Source organism: Brachycentrus maculatus, unplaced genomic scaffold (genome assembly GCF_059751285.1).
Source record: "Brachycentrus maculatus isolate JH-2025_06_01 unplaced genomic scaffold, ASM5975128v1 h1tg000099l, whole genome shotgun sequence".
Classification (NCBI taxonomy): domain Eukaryota; kingdom Metazoa; phylum Arthropoda; class Insecta; order Trichoptera; family Brachycentridae; genus Brachycentrus; species Brachycentrus maculatus.
The window spans coordinates 1,407,501-1,428,926 of NW_028280853.1; the positions used below are offsets into that span (position 1 = coordinate 1,407,501).

The 21,426-nt window shown below is 32.8% G+C and overlaps 3 protein-coding genes across 4 annotated transcripts in view; 1 reads left to right on the forward strand and 2 right to left on the reverse strand.

Annotated features, from left to right (window-relative positions):
- Dis3 (exosome complex exonuclease RRP44-like protein Dis3) overlaps nt 1-13,216 on the forward strand; it is a 19,217-nt gene extending 6,001 nt beyond the window's left edge. For both annotated transcript variants that reach the window (XM_088258592.1, XM_088258593.1), the window contains 11 exons: nt 417-625; nt 1,165-1,394; nt 1,905-2,187; nt 3,117-3,403; nt 7,999-8,236; nt 8,776-9,071; nt 9,653-9,859; nt 10,232-10,452; nt 11,685-11,853; nt 12,307-12,474; nt 12,887-13,216. In XM_088258592.1, the coding sequence (XP_088114718.1) occupies nt 417-625; nt 1,165-1,394; nt 1,905-2,187; nt 3,117-3,403; nt 7,999-8,236; nt 8,776-9,071; nt 9,653-9,859; nt 10,232-10,452; nt 11,685-11,853; nt 12,307-12,474; nt 12,887-13,126 (2,548 nt within the window). In that variant the 3' untranslated portion in view covers nt 13,127-13,216. The remainder of the gene's footprint in view (nt 1-416; nt 626-1,164; nt 1,395-1,904; nt 2,188-3,116; nt 3,404-7,998; nt 8,237-8,775; nt 9,072-9,652; nt 9,860-10,231; nt 10,453-11,684; nt 11,854-12,306; nt 12,475-12,886) is intronic.
- On the reverse strand, nt 4,098-7,228 carry LOC148310352 (uncharacterized). Its single transcript, XM_088258595.1, has 7 exons — nt 6,932-7,228; nt 6,080-6,280; nt 5,807-5,926; nt 5,555-5,718; nt 4,625-4,743; nt 4,424-4,544; nt 4,098-4,341 (listed from the first exon to the last, which is right to left on the reverse strand). The coding sequence occupies exons 1-7, from the start codon at nt 7,117-7,119 to the stop codon at nt 4,280-4,282; spliced, it is 975 nt and encodes a 324-aa protein (XP_088114721.1). The 5' UTR covers nt 7,120-7,228; the 3' UTR covers nt 4,098-4,279.
- A 72-nt stretch (nt 13,217-13,288) lies between the features above and the next one.
- LOC148310353 (acyl-CoA synthetase short-chain family member 3, mitochondrial) overlaps nt 13,289-21,426 on the reverse strand; it is a 32,627-nt gene continuing 24,489 nt past the window's right edge. Inside the window, exons 8-12 of the mRNA XM_088258594.1 lie at nt 20,970-21,129; nt 20,408-20,561; nt 19,629-19,774; nt 18,997-19,219; nt 13,289-17,752 (exon numbers count right to left, since the gene is read on the reverse strand). Of these exons, the coding sequence (XP_088114720.1) occupies nt 17,481-17,752; nt 18,997-19,219; nt 19,629-19,774; nt 20,408-20,561; nt 20,970-21,129 (955 nt within the window). The 3' untranslated portion in view covers nt 13,289-17,480. The remainder of the gene's footprint in view (nt 17,753-18,996; nt 19,220-19,628; nt 19,775-20,407; nt 20,562-20,969; nt 21,130-21,426) is intronic.

The window sequence follows — 21,426 nt, forward strand, 5'->3', positions numbered from 1 at the left end:
TTTTAAGTATGCCAAAAAGAATTGAGGCAGTTATTTCTGCCAAAGGTGGAAATACTAAATACTATCTATATTTATATGAAAATATATGCATAATTTAAGCGTAATAAAGTGTTCATGTGTAAATAAAATTCAATGTTGTTTTATTCAAGGTTTTCTCTGAGTTTTTCCTGTTTGAATTGAGAAAATGCGCGAAATTCTGCGTGGCCCTAATTCATTGAGTAGATACTGTATATATATATATATATATATATATATATATATATATATATATATATATATATATGATAACTTTGGATTTTTTATAAATTTAAAACATATATTTTTTTAATGAAGACTTTATAGTAAAATACACTGTTAAGAATACAACTTTGCGGTGCCCCTAACTTTTTCTTTTGTTGACTTTTTTTCTTTCTTAGGGATACATATGTGGAGAGGCTTCCCGGAGAGTCAGCCAATGACAGAAATGACCGTGCCATTCGCGTGGCGACAGCTTGGTACGATAAACACATATCTCTGAGTCACGGTGGCAAAGCCAAGGATGAATCAAAACTCCGCGTCATTTTGCTGACGGACGACGGAGAAAACTTTAATAAGGCTACAGCGGAAGGCATCATTGTGAGCAAAGGTAGTCTATACTTTCTTTTTATTATTTATATTAATTACTTTATTTTTCTGGTGGAAGACATGGGACATAGTTGGGAATCTACTCTATGGTAATGAGCAAATGCTGAGAAGTTCCTGATTGGCTCTCATTAGTTTACCCTTCCTGTTCCCAACACAGATTAAAATGAAACATGTTCTTAGCTAGAAGAAACAAAAATACACTTCTTGATCTATAAACCTTGTACATAATAAGCAAGATAATAATAAATATAACTCCCATCTAAAAAGAAACCCTGTACTCCAGGGGAATATAAACTTAGCCCCATTTGTCAAGACTTTTTACTTGTTGAATTGCATGATGACTTTCAAATCCTGTCTCCTGTTTAGTATTATAAATTTTCAAGTATTGTAATCTTTTTTCATTTTTGTTTTGTGAATGTTTTTCAGTTAATCTTTTGTATATTTATCCGAAAACAATTGCAAAAATTTCTATGTTTAGATTGGGCCCCTCGCTACTTTATTTTAGGTATATCAGAAATAACAATTTCCTAATCATTTCAGTTAGAACATATGTAACCACCCTGGTCGGATGTATGGGCCTGGAAGACAAGCTGTCGCACCGGGACTTTGTGCTGGAGGACAGCAACAAGGAGGCCTTGTTCCCTCCCCACCTGACTCCTGCTCAGGTCCACGAAGGCATAAAGGCCGGGAAACTGCTGCAAGGATCCTTCCTCGCTTCCAGGGATAACTTTCTGGAAGGTTCTGTCAATGTTGAAGGATATTCCAAGTTTGTACGTATCTATTCCTGGTTTACTTTGCACATACATAACATAATTTTATCAGATCTATAAGGTTAAGTCCCAATTTGTTATGGAGCGATATACGCTAAAAAAGAGCACTGAAATGCTTGAATCATTTTGTGACCATTTTGCATAAAATATTTTGCCAACTTGACATTTCAGAATTCGTTTATGCAAAGTGTGTTAAAAAAGTAATGGGAATTTCAAAATTTTGCGGGTTTGGAGAGTTTGATTGTTATTTTTTTTTTATATGTTATGTTGGTTTGTTTAAAATTGTCAGCTGTATTCATTATTTAGTTTGTCTGTGGCAGCCGCTGAGGTTAGACGTGTTTTTATGAACTCAGTAATTTTTGTATTTTTATAAAGATGGATCAAAGAATTTGTATCAAATTTTGCATAAAAAATTGAATAAAGTGCAACAAAGTGTGTCGTATTATATAGACACTTGATGTCATAGAAACACAGCCATTTAATATATGAAAAATTAACATTTCTTTTAAGATTTTGGTTCAAGGAAGAGTTGGATTAAATCGCGCCGTCGACGGAGACATAGTAGCGCTCGAGTTGCTTCCCGAAGACCAATGGACCAGTCCAAGCGAGATAGTTCTAGAAGACGTTGAAGAAGAGCCTGCAGATTTGCTGGAAGATGAGAAGCTCCTTCTATCAGATGAAAAGAAGAGCAAAAAGAAAGTTGTGGATAAACAGCCAACGGGAAAAGTTGTCGGAATCATCAGGAGAAAGTGGAGACAATACTGTGGTATTTTACAACCCAGTATTATAAAAAGTAAGAATAGAAAAATACTAATCAAAAGATTTACATAAGTTAAACCAATTTAATACATGTGGCATTTCAAAGTCAACTAAAAATGTTTCTACAAGCACCTATGACTCTTGCACTGTCGCAATAGATATGCACAGGTAACAGTGAAGGCAGGATCTTTATCTGACGCTGAACTATGTATTAGACTCTTACAATGTCTAAAAATAGAAATCCTTAAATTGTGTCAAGAGCTCCATCATATGTATGATCTAAGCAAAAGTGTAGTATATTCCAACCACCATTTAGAGATTTGGCGTTTAATTTGCAGAACTAAATTTTAATTTAAATATTAAATATCAAACACTGATTTTTAGAGACTATTAAACTGTCCACCTCCATGGTGTAATGTTTAGCGTGTTTAGCTACCATGCTGGAGGTCACGGGTTCGATTCCCAGGGGGGAGTGAAAATAAATATTAGTGATTTTAAATTCCAATATTTATTTAATATTACCCTGGACTGGATCCTGAAGCACAGGAGTGATCGCGTTGCCTTCATGTAAATAATGATCAAGATAATACTGGGTTTATATAATGCAGTGCCCTATGCACCATTGGGTGCGGGTGAGGGTTAGAAGAAGAAGAAGAAATTGTATTTGATTATTAAAAACACGTAAAAATAAAATTTGTGACAATTGGTTTGTCTTGTTATGGCATTAGTTAGAAAATGCCATAACAAGGCGAAACAATTGTCAATTGTAACAACAATTTTAGTTTTTTTATGTTTCTAACAAACAAAAATAATAAATACAAAATAAATAAAATTCAATTTGGTAGACTAAAAATCAGCTTTTGATTTTTAATATTTAATAGATAAATATTCCAACCACATTTATTTTATTCCACGCTATTTGTAATTCAAAACGTTTGCATAGTTTTATGTTTTATTCCGCAGGCAGTATTCGGCACATCTTTGTACCTGCCGAGCGTAAAATACCCAAGGTGCGAATAGAAACCAGGCAGTCCGAGATCCTGAGCTCGCAGAGGATTATCGTGGCCATCGACTCCTGGCCCAGGAGCTCCCGGTATCCGCTAGGACATTTCGTCCGCGCCCTCGGCAAGATTGGTGACAAGGAAACCGAGAATGAAGTGCTTCTTCTGGAGCATGACGTTCCTCACAGCAAATTCAGTGAGGCCGTTTTGAGTTTCCTGCCCAAACTACCCTGGGTCATCACAGATGAGGTAAGGCACATTTAAAATAGTTTTTATTCTCAATATTAGTATTATCGATAAAATTAAGAAAGGTGTGTTGAGATGGTTTGGAGAGGCAGGCGCTGTGGCGTAGTTGGGTAGACGCTCGACTGCGAAACTGGGGTCGCGGGTTCGATTCCCGCCAATTGCAAAATGAATTCAAGAAAGATTTATTTTCAATTGGTCTGGGTGTTTGTGATGTGTTTTTCACATTTACGTTCCCTATCCTTACTATCCTACCTGCAGACAAGCATCTAAAATAGACACTTTGCGGGTTATTCCTTTTAAAAAAAAAAAATAAATAAATAAATATGTAGAACGAATGAGTGAGGAAAGAACGGTAAAACAAATTTATGAGGCGAATTTAATTGGAAAAAGGAGCAGAGGAAGACCGAGAAAAACTTGTCACGATCAAGTATGCCAAATACTTGAAAGTGGTCAGGTTATGAGGAGATGCATGAACGTGGAGAGGCGAAGAATGTTTGCAAAGACAGAGTGGTGTGGCGTTCTGTTCTCTCTGCCTACCCCTGCGGAGAAGCGGCGTGATGGTTAGTTAGTTACTTACTAATATTTCAAGTGTGTCCAAAATTGGACACACTCAGAGTTTTGTGAATAAACTGGAATAAATCAATTTGATACAATTGAAAATAGTATTTTCAGGCATCTCCGAGTAAAACAATTTGTTTTTTTTTGTTGCATGTATTTCATGTAGGTATTTGCCAATATACTAATTTCAACCATAGATGTCGCAGATGAAGTTTTACTTGAGAAATGGAGATGTTTTGAATTGAATCATGTGTATAACTTTCCGAAATTTTAATATTTATTTATGTTATTTATTTATGTACATTTTAGCACTATATCATTTTAAAGCTCTTCAATACTTGTATCATCCGATGATAGTTTTTGTATGGAATTTTGAGAGGAAGCTGAAATTATTTTTAGTTTTTGCTTTATTTTCTTAATTTTTTTAAATATTGCTTTACAAATTCAGCAGGTCGAAAATCTTACCATTTACGATCGCATTTATGAGCCTTGATTCACATTTCGGTTTAGGTTGAGTTACAAATTTGGCTTTTGTTTTTCTTCTTAAAATGAGTATTTCTAAATTTTTAAGGGCTTCTTGATTACGCTAGAAACAAACATAAAACAATTTTGATTCAAAGATTAAAACCATATTGTATTCTGTAAGAATGAAATTGGTTCTCTTACGTGAACATCGTTTAGGAGTCTCTCAAATGATTCCGGTGTCCTACACCGTTTTGTCTTCTCCCACGATTTGAATAATGGAATATCCCTTATATTTATTGATCTCTCTATCTCCTTTATCTCTGCAAGATGTTAGATTATTATGATTATAATAATCAACAATTGAGATTGATAAAAGAAGTCAACAGACTTTTTTTTCTTCATATTGCTGATGATTTTGTCAATTTGTATGTGATACATAGTCAAAAAATGCCCATAGAAGGCAAAATAACTTGTTTTAAGGGAATAACCTGCTAAGCCTCTTTATTTTAGAGACTTACAGGTAGGATAGTGACGATGGAGAAGGAAGGTATGTTTTTTTAGGTTCATTGGGCACCTGGCAGAAATCGAACTCGCAATAGCAGTTTTGCAGTAGAGGGTCTATCCAATTATTTTTCAAACCCTTATCCGCACCCAGTGGTGCATAGGGCACTGCATAATATCAACGCAGTGTTATCTTGATCGTTAACACATGAAGCATGAAGCTTGAAGGTGATCAGCCCTCCGCTTCAGATACCAGTCCAGGGTAATATTAAATAAATATTAGAGTGAAAAAATCACTTAAATTTATTTGACCCCCCCACTGGGAATCGAACCCGGGGCCTTCGGAACGGTAGCTGAGCTTGCTGACCATTACACTACGGAGGCGGACAAAATCCAATTACACCAGTGTCTTATCTATATTAATGCATGATTTACTCATATTTGCTGTCTCAATTTCCATTCACCTTCAATAGCAGGTCATTTAAATTCAAGAGAAATTTTGTGAACTCAAAATCAATTTTTGGTCTGAGCTTTAAATTTGTGTTAAATACACTTCTCAGAAATCAATCTACTTTACTTTCAAAATCCACAACTGTACTTTACAATACATTTTAATGGAATGCATAATACCTTCTGCTTCTAACTTCTGGAGTTGTTCTAATGCTTCGTTCTTCCCGTTCCTAATAATATTTCTCTGGAACTTCATTGTATCAATTGTGGTTTGGATGCATCTTATTTCCGAATACAGCAAATCTAATTCCCTGGCTTCTTTTTCTAAATCTTTTTGAAGTTCTCTGTTACCACAATAAGTAAATGTTATGATTCGATAGAAATATAAATTTTTAGTAGGTGTATTTCATAAATATTATGTATATAAGATACCTCGGGTATTCCGTGAATGATGTCGAGTCTGCTTGGATCTTTCTTACTATTTCAACGAGGTTGTGAAGCTTTTCACAAAATTTTGGAAGTTGTTCAACAGTAAAGTGCTGTACCATGTATCTTTAAAAAAATGGTTTAATTTATAAGATAGGATTGTGAGATTTCACAGAAATTATTTTCTTTATTTTTTATACATATGCACAGTTGTATCTATTGTTGCCTCCACTCTTTCGTTGCTAGAAATGCCCTGGACTTAATTATAATGCGTCTTACCTCTTTTCTGCAAAAAGTGGTTCTAACGTATATTCTGTTTCTTCAAAAGCCATGTTATCAATATCCTGTCTATATTTTTCAGAAGCAACTAAACTAGTTTCAATGGAATTTATGCTCTCTTCTATATTGTTAAAATTAGTTTTGTTTGTTCCGGTTGGATTATTAATTTGGCTGCACCCTTGTGAAATCGTTGGGTTGTTCCTGAAATATTTTTTAAAATATTAATTTTGAATGTTTGTAATTTGGTATTCAGTATGGCCTAGAATTTATTACTTATTCTTTGCTAAACTTAAAATATAAGATTGTCCATATTGTAAAATATATCATGATGTGAATTTTAAATTATTTTTCACATAATAATGGGCAGTGTCCGCCTCCGTAGTGTAATGGTCAGCACGCTCGGCTACCGTTCTGGAGGTCCCAGGTTCGATTCCCAGGGGGGTCAAATAAATAATAGTGATTTTTTCACTGTAATATTTATTCAATATTACCCTGGACTGGTACCTGAAGCGGAAGGCTGATCACCTTTCCTTCATGCGTAAACGATCAAGATAACACTGCGTTTATGTGACGCAGTGCCCTATGCACCATTTGGATGCGGATAAGGGTTTTATTATTATTATATTAATAATGGGACCCTCAATTTTTGTTTTAACAACGCATAGTATAGAAATCTAAAGCATTGATTTAACAATATTTATAAGAAACGAATTAGTTAATACATATATTAGATTTAATGGAGATAATAGCTTTTCATCCATTTTCTGTAATATAGTTTTTTAATAAAATTTTATGAACTCCTGTTGAATGTATTTTTGCAATTTCAAAAAGTAAAAACAAATGTTTCCTTACTGGAATTGTGCCTCGTTCGATGATTCAGATATTGGAATGTGAGAAACATTATCTGGCGCTTGAGTCAGTATACTGCTAGTTGAACATTGTTTCTTTGCGTGCCTAAATAACTTGATAACAAAATGCCCAAATGACTTGCTTGGTTTGCTGCTCTCTGAACTGAGACTATTCTTTGAACTATTTGCCATTTTTTTTTGTTATAAAATTTTATATTTATTTGAAAGAATTTTATTGAATCATAATAAATTTGCTATCTTATTTTGATTGAAATGAACTTATTTGACAGTTCAAAATTTTTGTTTTCGACATATATTTTCAATAAAAGAACCTTGTGAAAAATAAAGATTTTTAAATGTTTTAGTAAAGTTCTACTCCAACAATTTTATTGTCTGTGCATCTATAAGATAAAGTGCATTACATCACCATATTCCGAATGTGGACAAGATATAGGGGATGCAAACCGTACATTCTTTTCGTAGTTACATGCAAATCGTATAGGGGATGCAAACAGTGTTTGCTCAAAACAGAGAAGGACAACTTTCTAAATAGCTTACTTAACACAGGCAGGAATCCAACTCCCCACCCAAGTACCCTTCTTTCTGAACCGAATTCTAGAATTGCGGTCATAATTTCTAAAATGATAAAGCTAAATGCATTTTAACTATGAAATTTTATTAAGTGATCTTATTATTTTATTTATTTTATTTTATTTTATTTGTTCGGGAGTTGTACAGCTTTGCATTTAAAAAAGTATATAATAAAAAATAGTTATATTAACAATAATAAACATTACATTACATTAAAAAAATAGTTACATTAGTTAAAATAAAGCCAATTAAACAATTGAAAACATTAAGAGATAAAAAAAAGAGTGCGAGTGTGTGTGTGAGGAAGGGAGTAAAAGGGTAAGGGTATGGTATAAAAAATGGAATTTGCAGGAAGGAAAAGTTATTTTGTTTGTAAATAAAAATAAGCCTTCAAATTGGCATAAACATCCTCTCAATGTGTGACTGCCAAATAAAAAAAATTAAAAGAAGTATTTTATTTGATAATTGTATTTTTTCCAGGATGTTGCAAAGCGTGTAGACTTGCGTCACATTGACGTGTGTTCGGTGGACCCGCCGGGCTGCACAGACATTGACGACGCGTTGCATTGCCGCTCTCTGCCCAATAAAAACTATGAGGTGGGAGTCCACATTGCTGACGTGTCTCATTTTATACGGCCTGGCAATGCGTTGGACAAGGAAGCCGCCCTCCGGGCAACGACAGTATATCTCGTTGATAAAAGAATCGACATGGTTCCAGGTATACATATACTTAATTTAAGGATAATGTTGATAATTTTGTGAATCAGATATGGAAAATGCACCAGTCATTGGCTCTATTCGATTAACGAGTTAAAAATGTTTAAAAACAATGCAACAAGACAACACATTGTCGGACACTTCCGTAGAACTAATTTAGTTTTCAAGAAATAGCTGTTGGCTTAGAAACTGGTCGACGTTATGATTAAGTTATAATAAAATACAAAGTGATTTTATAAAATTAATTATACATATTAGTATGATGAATATGTTAGTCACAATGACCAAAATTTTTACACTATTGTAGACCTTACTATTTTATTTTAAATTTAAGTTTTACTTGGTAAATACTACTATTTCTTAAAATCTATCATGACACATGTTTGAAAATGATGCGTAATGCATCGAAACACGTGTCACAATAGATTTTAAGAAATAGTGGTATTTACCAAGTAAAACTTAAATAAAAATGTATAGATATGTATTACCACAATGTGACTGCCGAATCAATTAATGAAAACTTGCTATTTTATCAATCAGATCTGCTCAGCTCCAACCTATGTTCTCTCCGTGGTGGCGAAGAACGCTTTGCATTCTCTTGCATCTGGGAAATGGACCCCGAAGCCAACATAATAAAAACGAAATTCCATAAAACTATTATCAAGTCCCGACAGGCTATGACTTACGAAGAGGCGCAGTTGAAAATTGATGACAAGTCGCAAAATGATGCTCTTGCTAAATCGCTCAGAATGCTGAATAAATTTGCCAAGATATTGAGGAAGAAGAGAATAGATAATGGTGCCCTAGTTCTGGCTTCTATGGAAATAAGATTCCAGGTATGCTAAGAAAAATACAAAATATATTTTAAAACTCTCCTTAAGACTAAACTTCATTTCCTTAATCCGATGAGAATCAACACATTGTTTTCGGGCGGTTTTTTCATCAACCTCGACCCTAATCATACTCAGACAGTATGCCACCCGACCCTCAGTATACTAATCGTAAATAACCGCAATCCCCGTTCCAATCTGTGCTTGGTTTTTTTGGCATCTCTCGCGCTCTACCAAAAGTAAGCAAATAGAATGCTATTAAGCGTCTCCCGCTCTTTGCCAACAGTATGTAAAAGACGCTTTTAAGCGTTTTCCGCAAACAATATGTTAAGAGTCTTTAGAGGCTATAATACCTACCTTTAATTGTAGATTATCAGATTTAACATGCTCTTCACGTGAAAGAATCATTTCAGAATCTCTCTTGAATTTATAAATATCCTTTTTTTTTAATTATCCCCATTTTCTTATGCCATATTCATTTTATTTTAAATAAAAATTATTTTTACATATTTATGAAAGTTCAATTAACTCATGTTATGATAAATATGATGATACTAATTTAATTATGTCTATGTTGTAATCACTAGGTGGACTCTGAGACGCACGACCCCATTGATGTTGAGGCCAAGAAAATGCGAGAAACTAACTCCATGGTTGAAGAGTTCATGTTGTTGGCCAACATTTCCGTGGCGCAGAAGATCGTGCAGGAGTTCCCCGAATGCGCCATGCTCCGGCGACATCCGGAGCCTCCACAATCCAACTTTGATCCCCTCATCAAGGCTGGAGAGAACAGGGTAAGCGACAATGGCAAAATTTGAATTATAATAATTTTATCTTAATCAATCTTTAGATTGTCCGCCTCCGTAGTGTAATGGTCAGCATGCTCGGCTGCCGTACTGGAGTTCTCGGGTTCGATTCCCAGTGGGGGGAGGGAGGGGGGGCAAATAAATAAAAGTGATTTTTTCACTCTAATATTTATGCAAAATTACCCTGGACTGGTACCTGAAGCGGAGGGCTAATTACTTTTCCTTCATGTGTTTAAATCAAGAAAATACTCCCTTTATATGATGCAGTGACCTATGCACCATCGGGTCCGGATAAGAGTTTAAAGAAAAAGAATGATTATATATAAACCAATCTCTAGCTTACTTCGCATTTCGTTTTAGGGATTTGAAATCCTCACCACGACAGGAGGACATCTTGCAACATCATTAAACGAAGCGGTAATTTCTGACAACCCGTTCTTCAACACGATGCTTAGGATATTGGCAACTCGTTGCATGATGCAGGCCGTTTACTTTGCTAGCGGTGCTGTGTCTAAATCTGAGTTCTTCCATTACGGCCTAGCCTGTCCGATATACACACACTTCACCTCTCCAATCAGAAGGTAGGTTCATGTGTACTAAATTAATTTATTGAAAGTATTTAGTTTTTCTGTTTTATATTATTACGATTTTTAACCATTATTGGATACCCATTACTAAATAAAGGAAACCTCGCATTACAGTAGTGATTTGAAAAATTATAATTATGAATGTAGATGTAACAATTGAACAATATTTTTAATTCGATTACATTTAAACTATGTATTTAAACCCTGAGAATCATTCAAAAAGACGTCTTTATGGAGACATCTTTTTATAAAAAAAGTGAATATGGAAGTGACAGGGTATAAAGTTATCACTTAAGGCAGTTAATGACACGTCGTAAGCCCTGTGAATGCCCAATCTTCTATATTTCCTTTATATAAAAATATGCTTCATCTCTATTGAGGTATCTTTGGACGAAATGGTTCGTCCAAACTAAAACTTTTTACCTGTTTTATATTTTTTTTTTAAATATCAACAACTTAAAATCTATGGATATTTTCGGAAAGTTTATCAAGTTGTAAGGCATTTATGTATAAAACTAACTTCAAATATTGAATTTCAAAATCTTAATAAATAAACTCTTAACACACTAAGGACGGGAAAGGTATTTCTACCCGCTTGGTCGATTAATGCTTAATGACTGGAAGTGTGTTTTTACCTTCTGCGCCGGTCTAATTTCAAAGTCAGAAAAGAAGGAATTATTTAATATTTTTATATGAATATTTCAATTCAATTTCAATTCAATTCAATTCAATTCAGTTCATTTATTTCAATTAATATATACATTACAAACTATAATTTTTTTAAAATCGTATACATTAAAAATACATTAAAATAAAATACATGCAAGAACTATTGCTAAAGGTGTAGAAGAATCCCGCTTCGGAAAACTCCTTCGGACACATGGAACACATCAATATCCAATGTGATATTGTTCAACATAGCGGTAGCTCTTCCTACAGGCATAACCATCGACAGGTTGGTCCTGTGTATAGGAATGAATTATGTACCAATCTCTTTGTTAAACTATACACACTGTCTTTGTATATCATATCTTTGTTAAACTGTACACAAGTATCAAATCCCGTCGCCAGTAGACTGTAGGCGTAAAAAAAACACCTATCTGAAATGTGTTAATACTTCTATTGGTTTTATGTGTATGTATATAGATAGATAACTTTTGTTTTCTTTGACACTTTGAAGACTGTTATGAGGTTATATTGACATGCTTTTAATTATTTCTCCAAAGGTATGCCGATATAATAGTCCACAGATTATTAGGAGCATGCATCGGAGCCGACACCACATATCCAGAATTATTGGACAAGAGAGTTACCTCAAAGTTGTGTGAGAATTTGAACTATAGGAACAGAATGGCTCAATATGCCGGCAGAGCTTCTGTTGCTCTTAACACCCATGTAAGTGGTATCAATTATTTAATACTTATTTACCATTTATTTATCGATATATTGTGTAATGAAATAATGTGATGTAAATGGTCATCTTGCTAACAAATTCTTTCATTTGCCATATCATCGCATATAATAAATAGTACATATCGTTCATTTGGTGCAACAATGACATAATTATACTTTAAAAAAAACAAGTTAAATATGTCAAAATGTGCGGAAAGACTATTTGCATCAGGAGAAACATAAACAGAATTGATTTTATTGTGAAATGCTGCGAGATGGTGCGAGTGTCATTGTAGAATTGAGTAAAATGGCGCCATTTCTGTTGCTACAACATCTGAATGGCATGTCCTGTAATATTTCTTAAAGTGTAATTACGCCATTGTTTCACCAAATGCGTGATATATATTTTAATTTGCGACTGATGTGATGTATTCACCTTTCATTGTACATTTCTAGCTGTTCTTCAGAGGAAAGGTTCAGCGTGAAGAGGGATATATTCTCTTTGTCAGGAAGAACGCTCTACAAATTCTCATTCCTAAATTTGGACTGGAAGGCATTATGTATCTGACTAGCAAGAAGTTAAAAGAAGATCCGAAAGCTCCCAAATTCATTTACAATGAAGAGGTATTCCTATCCTTATATCCTTTAAATACATATACAAAACCAACCTTAAGGTGGAGACTGACCGGAGCATTTAGTCGTAACGTAACATGTTACGATTCAAGCATTCAGGCAGTCAGTACAGCGAGCCGAGCGCTCCATCCATAGTTTCGGATGCTCACCGCGAGCAATGTTACAACGTTATGTTATGAAGAAATGCTCCGGTCAGTCTTCAACTTTATGTTTTAATGTTCTCAAAATATTATGTTCTATCGGGAACACATACGTTCTGCCACTTACAGGGTTAAGATTTATTACAAACTATAAAATAAGTATCTATTTCGAATTATTCAGCTTCTGTAATGTTTTTTTTGTTCAAAATTAAAGCATTTTCAATTTAATATAAATTTATTGAATTATTTTGATTCTTTTTCAGGAACACACACAAACATGCGGCGATATTGTTTTCCACTCCTTCGACCCTGTGACGGTGCAACTCAGCTTGGACTCCAGTAATGTCCAGCATGAGAAGTTGGTATTTGTACTAGTCAAACCATACATAGAAGGATTTAGCATTCCAGAATCTGAAGAAGAAGAGCATATGGATACCACTGAGTCAACCAAGAGGAAAGAGAGTGAATCTTCAAGCAAATCCAAAAAGAAACGCAAGAAGTGATAAAGATCTTTATTATATATTTTAAGTCCTTAATTACATTAAAAACTGTAAATTACTTATAAAATATTTTATATATAAAATATTTTTGTCCCAATACGACTGTTTTTTTATTACCATTTTATTTATTTTTATTTTTATAATATCTAAAAATATTTCTACAACCTTGTCTAATTACATAAAATGATAATATGTATACAAATTTTTATATCTAAAGTTAAAAAATAGTGCTTTTTTATTTATTACTTTGGTTAAAAATAGTAATCTACTTGAAATTATAGTTATATTTACACAAATCAAGAATTTGATAATGATTATGGCAATTAATATTTTCTACATAACAAATATAAAAATCATTTAAAATAGAATAGACAAATCGAATTAAATAGAAAAGATATTAGTTTTTGTAAAATTTCATTGAATTAGACAATTAGTTTTTTTTAAAGTACAATTGTTTTGTTATCTGAGGCATTTCAGCTTACGAAAAATTTGTGAATATTCACAAATATGCACAATACAGTTACACTTTTTTATTTCTAGTCTCACAAAAAAAATCCAATATCAAAACTCAATCTTATTAACTATGTACCAAGATATCTGAACAAACATAAAAGGAATAGACATACATGTAATATACATATTAAATTTTTATTAAATACCGGGATGTAAATATGATCACTGACCTAGACATATGAGTGTTCCATATTCAATCCTTTAGTCAATTGACAAATATACGAACAAACTCAGAAGAGAGTGACGATTCTTTATTTTGAATACTTTGATATACAAACCTATACATATGTCAGATGCATTGTAGTCTAATTTGAGGCAGTTTACACTATGTACAGGACATATGGGTATCTTATAAGGCATCGGATTATATAAAACAATAGAGGTATTACTGCAATTTTTAAGATGTCTTTTGTTTTCTTGATGTACCAATTTGTATTTGCAGATGCATAGACAAATTTAAAAAAATAATATTATTTTCTGTTGTGTCAAAATCTATGTTAATCCTAGTTAATATTGTCTATGCCTGGTGTTTCTTTAATTGCTGAATTTTGGCTCCCATACTGGAATATCCTGAACGGTCTTTCACCCGGGCAGAGAGATCTCACTTCTTATGTTGTGGAGCCAGGAGTTCCTTTCTGTATGCCTCTTATGTCCTCCACATGCATTATTATTTCCCGTAGTAATATAGTTGTTGCCTCCCGTGTCTGATGATTATCTCATATACTTAACTTCATTTGTTTGAGGTTAGGAGAATTTTCTAGACTCTGTAGTATCTTAATTTGGTCCGTGTGAAATATACGCAACATTTCGTGATAGAGCCAAATTTCCATGGGCTCTATCGTAGGAGTTGCGTATATTTCGGACCCATAGGTTATTATTAACTGCATATTTGCTTTAAAGATCTTAATTCTATATTTATGTTTCAATTGAACAGTATTGGTCACATTTTATAAAAGTTTGGTTTACTCGCTTAAGTAAATATATAAACATACATCGCTCACTCCTTTCAAGAACGTCATAAATCAGAAATTGACAATTTTCAGTTGTGCATGTTTTCGGAATGCCCAGAAAATGTACTATATCCCAGCAAAAGAGGCTTATTTTTAACTTAATATTTACCCGCTACAGGGCAGAAAGTGTTGTTTTTGCATTTAATGAAAAGGTATTGTTTAATTTTTTTTTTTAAATATACTAAATATTTTTCAAATAGAGAAAAAACCTTCAGGTTTCACCTAAAAATATCTGTTGCACAGTAAAAAGTTCAATAAGTGGCTTGATATTTATTTTTAATACATTGCGTTATACTTTAAACTTTAAAAACGTTCTTCTGAAAAATCAAGTTTTTTGATTTATGACGTTCTTGAAAGGAGTGAGCGACATAGTCTCTATGTTTTTAGTTTTTTTTTTAATTCTCCAATATTTATTTGATGGGAGCTTTTCTACTGTTGTTTATAACCATGAATTTAGTATTTTAATGTATATAATCCCAAATTAACACTGGTTTTATGTGCTCTGTCTAAACTATATTGCAATTTAGTTCTCTTGAGGATACCAATGCTGTATTATCAACATTTTTTTCCAGTCTCTTTTTCCTTTCTTTGATTCCTTTTTTTTTTATCCAGCACTCCCCCATGATATCTTCAGAGTGTAATTTAAGAGTGTTGGTGACAGAATACAACTTACATAATTATTATACAATTAGAAAAATAGATAAAAAGAAAATATAGAAATATTCCCTGACAGTAACATTTCTTACCAGTCGGAAGGGAAACCATTGACAAATTATTGAAATATATGGAGTTGCACTACAGTAAATCTACATCTAAATGAGAATATTATAGTACTGATTTGTGTCTCACCATTTCATGGATTTTGACTTGATAAATAATAATAGTTAATCTAACACTACACTATGTATTACAAAACATATTGTTTACTTATAAAAATAAATTAACAAAGCACAAACTAACTGCAAAAAAGTAAAACACTTGCCCATCCGAAACAACTCTGCTTTAGTCAAAGTAATATGCTTATTTAATATAGAATATCACTTTTAAAAATTACACATATCCCCTTTTCCCATAAATTTTATGTGTTTTGAATTTTTAAAATAACAAATTATGTTTCAGTAACATATTTGTTTAGTCAATTCTACATTCATGTGATAAAAAAAACTTAAAAAGCTTAACGTTGTTTCATTCGTGTAAGTGTAAAAAACAAAAAAAAAACATTGATTTCAAGTATATAAAATACAAGTAGTTTTAGTGACTTAAATTAATTTTTATCTTGAAGAAATAGGTATTTACGGGATCATATTAAGCAGTGATCTGAACAATACATTTTTGGCGAACCTTGACGTATTATAAATGCTGACTGAATGCGTACATGTGAGTTCTATATTTCTGGTCATGTTATGTTTTCATGCAGATTTTTTAAATGGACGTTATGTTCAAATCCACAATTTCGCATATACACTTTTTACTTCAAAATTAATTATTATTGTTACTTACGTAAGTATAATTTTTGTAGCAACAGTTTTGCTTAAAGGCATTTTAAATAATTGTTTGACTTAATAAATATTTTGAATATTATTTGGCCGTGCTATGTACTTCAAGTGCCTCCCGAGTGCCTAGATCAAGTTTGCCTCTTACAAGGCATTAGGTTCCCGCAGTATAGGACGTCTACTGCTGTCAATTCGTTGGAGGATGCGAAAGACATGATAGTCGACAGCATAGTTTGGAAGGAGTTTGTGGACTTCATATGCATCATATATATCTTACTATGACCGTTCTCATAAAATTATCTTTGATTGATAGGAAAATATTATTTATCAGCAATAACCACACCAGTGAACTTACTGATAGTAGAAAATGATTCAAGTATTTGTATAATATAAACAAAATGAAATTGCCCCCAAAATGTAACAATTGTCACAGAAATTAAGATATTTTTTATTTAGCATGTTGTATAACATAAGTGGGTTTAACATTGAATATCGGCAGTATAACAAATTAAAAAGGTTATTTTACAATACAATGTTGATAAATAATCTTAATATAGTAAAACCCCCTATAACGTTGAAATAGGTACGGCATTATCAGAGGGAATGTTGTAAATAGATAATTTCTTAAATTCTATTTTTATTTAACCTTTCCGGGAGTACAAAAATTAATGATCGACTTTCTCTGAGGAGTGGGTTCTTTTTAAATGATCTTTTTTTCTTTATTGAATCGGTGTTTTATGAATAAAGAAATTATGTTAAAATAATTAAAAAAAAACACCTTTTTGAAATATTTTTGAATTATGATAAAATTACACACAAATATCCACAGATGACATTGCTGTACAAGTTACATCATACCAATGACAGACGGACTTCGACGTTCATTAACGTCGATACTCCTTTAAGGAAAATTTGCACCGACGTTCATTTATGTCCATACTCCCGGAAAGGTTAACCAGCGAAAAAGACTGAAATGAGTCATTTAAAATTAAAATACAATTTAAAAACATTAACCCACTACAACGTTCCTGTTGATAAACGAGGTACTTACGGGATCTCAACGTTAGAGGGGTGTGTTTACTGTAATAAGTTCTTGCCTTATTATGGAATTCTACAAAATGAACACTATCTCGATTAATATTAATACTATAGTATAAGGTGCGTATTCAAAAAAATAGTTTAATATTAATTTATAAACTTGAAACAGTATCACTAAATATTGATATGCATTAACCAAAATATTTATTGGATGAATACAGGCTAAATAGGACTATGTTTTTCAATAGTCAAAATAGCTTTTGAAAAGAAAGTATCTCACAAAAATAATATCTGCATATTTTTTTACTGTGGATCGGGTGCATTCTTCGCATAACCTAATTCACGTAGAACCCTCTTGATGTCCTTATAGACAGTGGGATCTTCGATAGTTCCCGGAAGCTTGACCACCTTACTCCTCGCCAAGTCGGCCATGGACTTCCGGAGAGTTTTTCCGGATCTGGTTCTAGGGAGATTGGGAACAGCGGCGGCCTTGTGGAATGAGGCTATGGGACCTATCAGTTCCCTGACCATGCACACCAACTCCCGTGCGATCTCGGACTCGTTTCTCAAAGCATCTGAAATCGTAGATGTATTTGTAATTATAATATTTTAAAATTAAAATATAACTTTGTTTTAAAATCAATAAAAATATTTAATTATAACTTAATTATAATGTCTACCGGTTTCGAAGCTAACTGCTTCTTTTTCAAGACTGATTAATACTATTAAGTATTAATCAGTCTTGAAAAAGAAGCGGTTAGTTTCGAAACCGGTAGACATTATAATTAAGTTATAATAAAATAGTTACAGTGATTTTATTTTAAGTTATATTTTAATTATAAAACGGAAAATCACAAAGTTATTGCTTGAAATATAAATTATATAATATTTTTGTTGGCATTTGAATCTGAATTATGTTTAATGGCCAAGTTAGTATAGCAATACTTTTCTGGAAATTATTAACTGTCAGTCTGTTATATCTACTATATGTTTGAATCCATTCTCAAGTTATTTTAAAGGACTACCCTAAAAATGTTGGTGAACATGCTTAAATGAATGTAAAATATAGGTATTATAATATGAAATATAAAAATTAGTAGGAATAATTAAATGGTGAATAATATTTTGAAACTATACTACTATATGTACAGTGGAACCTCTCACAGCGTTAGTGAAGGAGGAAGAAGTAGCAAAATAACAATCTTCTGACGTAATAAGAGAAATTCTGAAAGCATGGGAAACTGTACCGTACATTGAGAAGCAGGTGGTAGATAAGGAGATGACTATGTGTTCTACAAATTTATTCAACGATAATGCTGTCACATTTTTTCCCAAATTGTGATGGCAAAAACAAATGTCTGTAGACGGCTTTCTAGTTAAAAAAAAAAAAAAAAAAAAAAATCTAGTTATTTAGATTTTTTTACTGTTTCTTGCGAATCGAAATAGCATTCCAGGTTGTTATGCTCCTAAACTATTTAAAATTATGTTATTTTGTTTAAATAAAGACTAAAAATAAAAATATTTTTGACATGGAACGCATTATCGTATTTCACATTAATTTCCGTAGGAAAAATATATTTTTTTTACAACTGTTTTACTTAAAAAGTAAGATTCTGGGACGAATTACTCTCGTTATGAAAGTTTCCACTGTATATATTATAAACTTAAAATAAGTTTAAGAATCTTTAAAATATTTTTTTATGCACCCTGCAGAAATGAAATCACTTTTTTATGTGAAATGAAAAACTATAAATATATATATATTTTTTTTGTATGCATTGGCTGATGTATGGTTAGTAAATATATGTCATCAACTCACTTGGTCTCATGACAAAAAGGCAGAGTGGTATTTCCCCCTTAGTGCTTTCGGGTACACCGATCACAGTGGCATCGGCTACATCAGGGTGTCCCAATACAACGTCTTCTAATGCACTGGTGGACAAACGATGACCAGCTACATTGATTACATCGTCATCTCTTGCCGTCACGTAAATGTGTCCGTACTCATCAGCATATCCTGCGTCCATTGTGTCGTAATAACCCTGAAGAATGATAAATTCATTTTATTTTCAAAAGTAATGAGGAAATATTTTGAAAAGATTTTTTCCTAAAACATATATTTCGTGTGGGAAATATTTTTTAATCATTTAGTTTACTTTACTTGTCACATTCATTTACTTCTTCAAATTATATTATAAAAAACAAAAATACTGATAGTTTAAGCCAGTGGCGGCCAACCGTAACCATGCCATGTGCCAATTTTTTTGAAGAAGAGTTCAGACGCGCCATAAAACAAGTGCTATTTTTTACCTTCTGTTATGGTTAACAAATAAAATATCAATAGTGATTACTATATGTAATTTCCCAGGAGATATATAAACATCAAACAGACAAGCTTGGTCATATGCATTTTTTAATATGCAATTTCATGTTATAAGTGGAAATACTCACTGGATATTTAGAAAAGTAGACTTGTCTGAACCGATCATCGGCGAGGTATAAAGTAGAAGCAGTTCCGGGAGGCAGTGGCAAACGTACTGCTATTCTACCTAGTTCATTTGGATCTGCTCGACTTCCGTCCAATCGCAGAATCTGAACTAAAAATATGTGCATAAACATAGTAAACATGTGAGTTAATGGAACCCCACCATTATTTGCATCCTTCAGTCATTGCCACCACCTGTTATTAGCACTATCAACTTCACACGTAAATATCATCTGATATAAGACATATATGTCTTGGAATTTTAGGTATGCTGTATAATAACAAAGATTATTTTGTCACTACTCACACACTGTTTTTGAAACTGATTTTCTAAGTAAACATGTGAGTTAATGTTAGTTAATGAGTATTTGCACATTTCAGTTATTGACACCTGTTATTGGCCCTATCGACTTCACAGATAAATATCATCCGATATTAAACAAATATGTTGGAATTTGAAGTATGTTATATAGTTTGGCTTGCCAGACGTCCTGGTTTGACCGGGACAGTCCCGGTTTTCAGACTAAATCCCGGTGTTCACAATATAGTAATTTATTATTACTCCTGGTTTAGGTTCCTAATCAGTAACCATTTATTCATAGCATTGACAATAATAAACTACCCTCGAAAACACCCTAAAAATCTGACAAGGGTGTGGCCAATCATTATCTTTTTTACCCTATATATAATACTGAAAAAATATATTTATATATATTGTAATTCCGAAAGAAAAAAGAAAACCTACCATCATATCCTGGAACTGGCGTTCCTGCAGAAAATTTAGGAGGCTTGACTTTCCCTTGTCCGAGACCCAAGCATGTGGCCGTGATAGCATGTCCTGTTTCGGTTTGCCACCAATGATTTAGTATTGGAACATTGAACACCTTTTCAGCCCAACTCTGGAAATTATAGATTTAGTATATTTTCATCAAGTCATGGAATTATAATGAAAAGTTAACATGTTAACTATGCAATGTAGATAACTTGAACTATAACCTCTTTATCTTTAGCATATTGAAACGGGTTTTCAATCAGTATTGTCAGGAAGTTAATGATACCGAAAAGAAAATGAATAAATATTGGTTTTTAAACCAAAATGAAATAAAGTTTATGTTATCTACACTATGTAGTTAAAATGTTAACTTCTGCATGTAATCAATGCCCAAACAACATTCAGATTTTTAATATTGAAAGTTTAATCCTAAATATTTCCCTTATTTTTATATAAATTTCATAAAAATAGTAACAAATGTCTTTTTTGCTGCATCAATATATTTGATAATAAGTTTGTTTAATTTAAAACCTACCTTAGTTTCATCATCACAGTGTTCTCCAGCAACAAAGACATTTCTTAACGTCTTAGTGGAATATTTTCTGCTAAATCTCATTTCCGGATCCTCTCTCTTGATAACTCTGAATGCTGTGGGGATTGTAAATATTGCGTTCACTTGATGTTGGTGAATGATTCTGGAAACATTATCATGGAAAAATCAGAATGCCACTTAGACTTTTGATTTAATCAACCGGAAATATAAATCACAGTGCTACAAAATTGTTTACACAGTGATAAGACTAACATAAACCAAATTCGTAAATTTTCTGTACGGATTCTACAGTTTTCTCTTCTGGTCACAAGAGAAATATGCGAGATTGAAGATGTCGTTAGTTGGGAAAAGCAACGAAGAAGACAAAAGCATGTGAGGAGAATGGAACCATCAAGACTCCACAACATTGGACTGCACAGCCAACCACAAGGTACGTGAC

Bases quoted from the DNA above. Each gene is read 5' to 3' on its own strand.
- LOC148310352 (XM_088258595.1), bottom strand. From the start codon at position 7,119: ATGGCAAATAGTTCAAAGAATAGTCTCAGTTCAGAGAGCAGCAAACCA. The intron at 5,927-6,079 runs GTAAGACGCATT...ATTTTTTTAAAG, and splicing joins CCACTTTTTGCAGAAAAGAG to ATACATGGTACAGCACTTTA. The intron at 4,744-5,554 runs GTATTATGCATT...AACATCTTGCAG, and splicing joins CCAGAAGTTAGAAGCAGAAG to AGATAAAGGAGATAGAGAGA.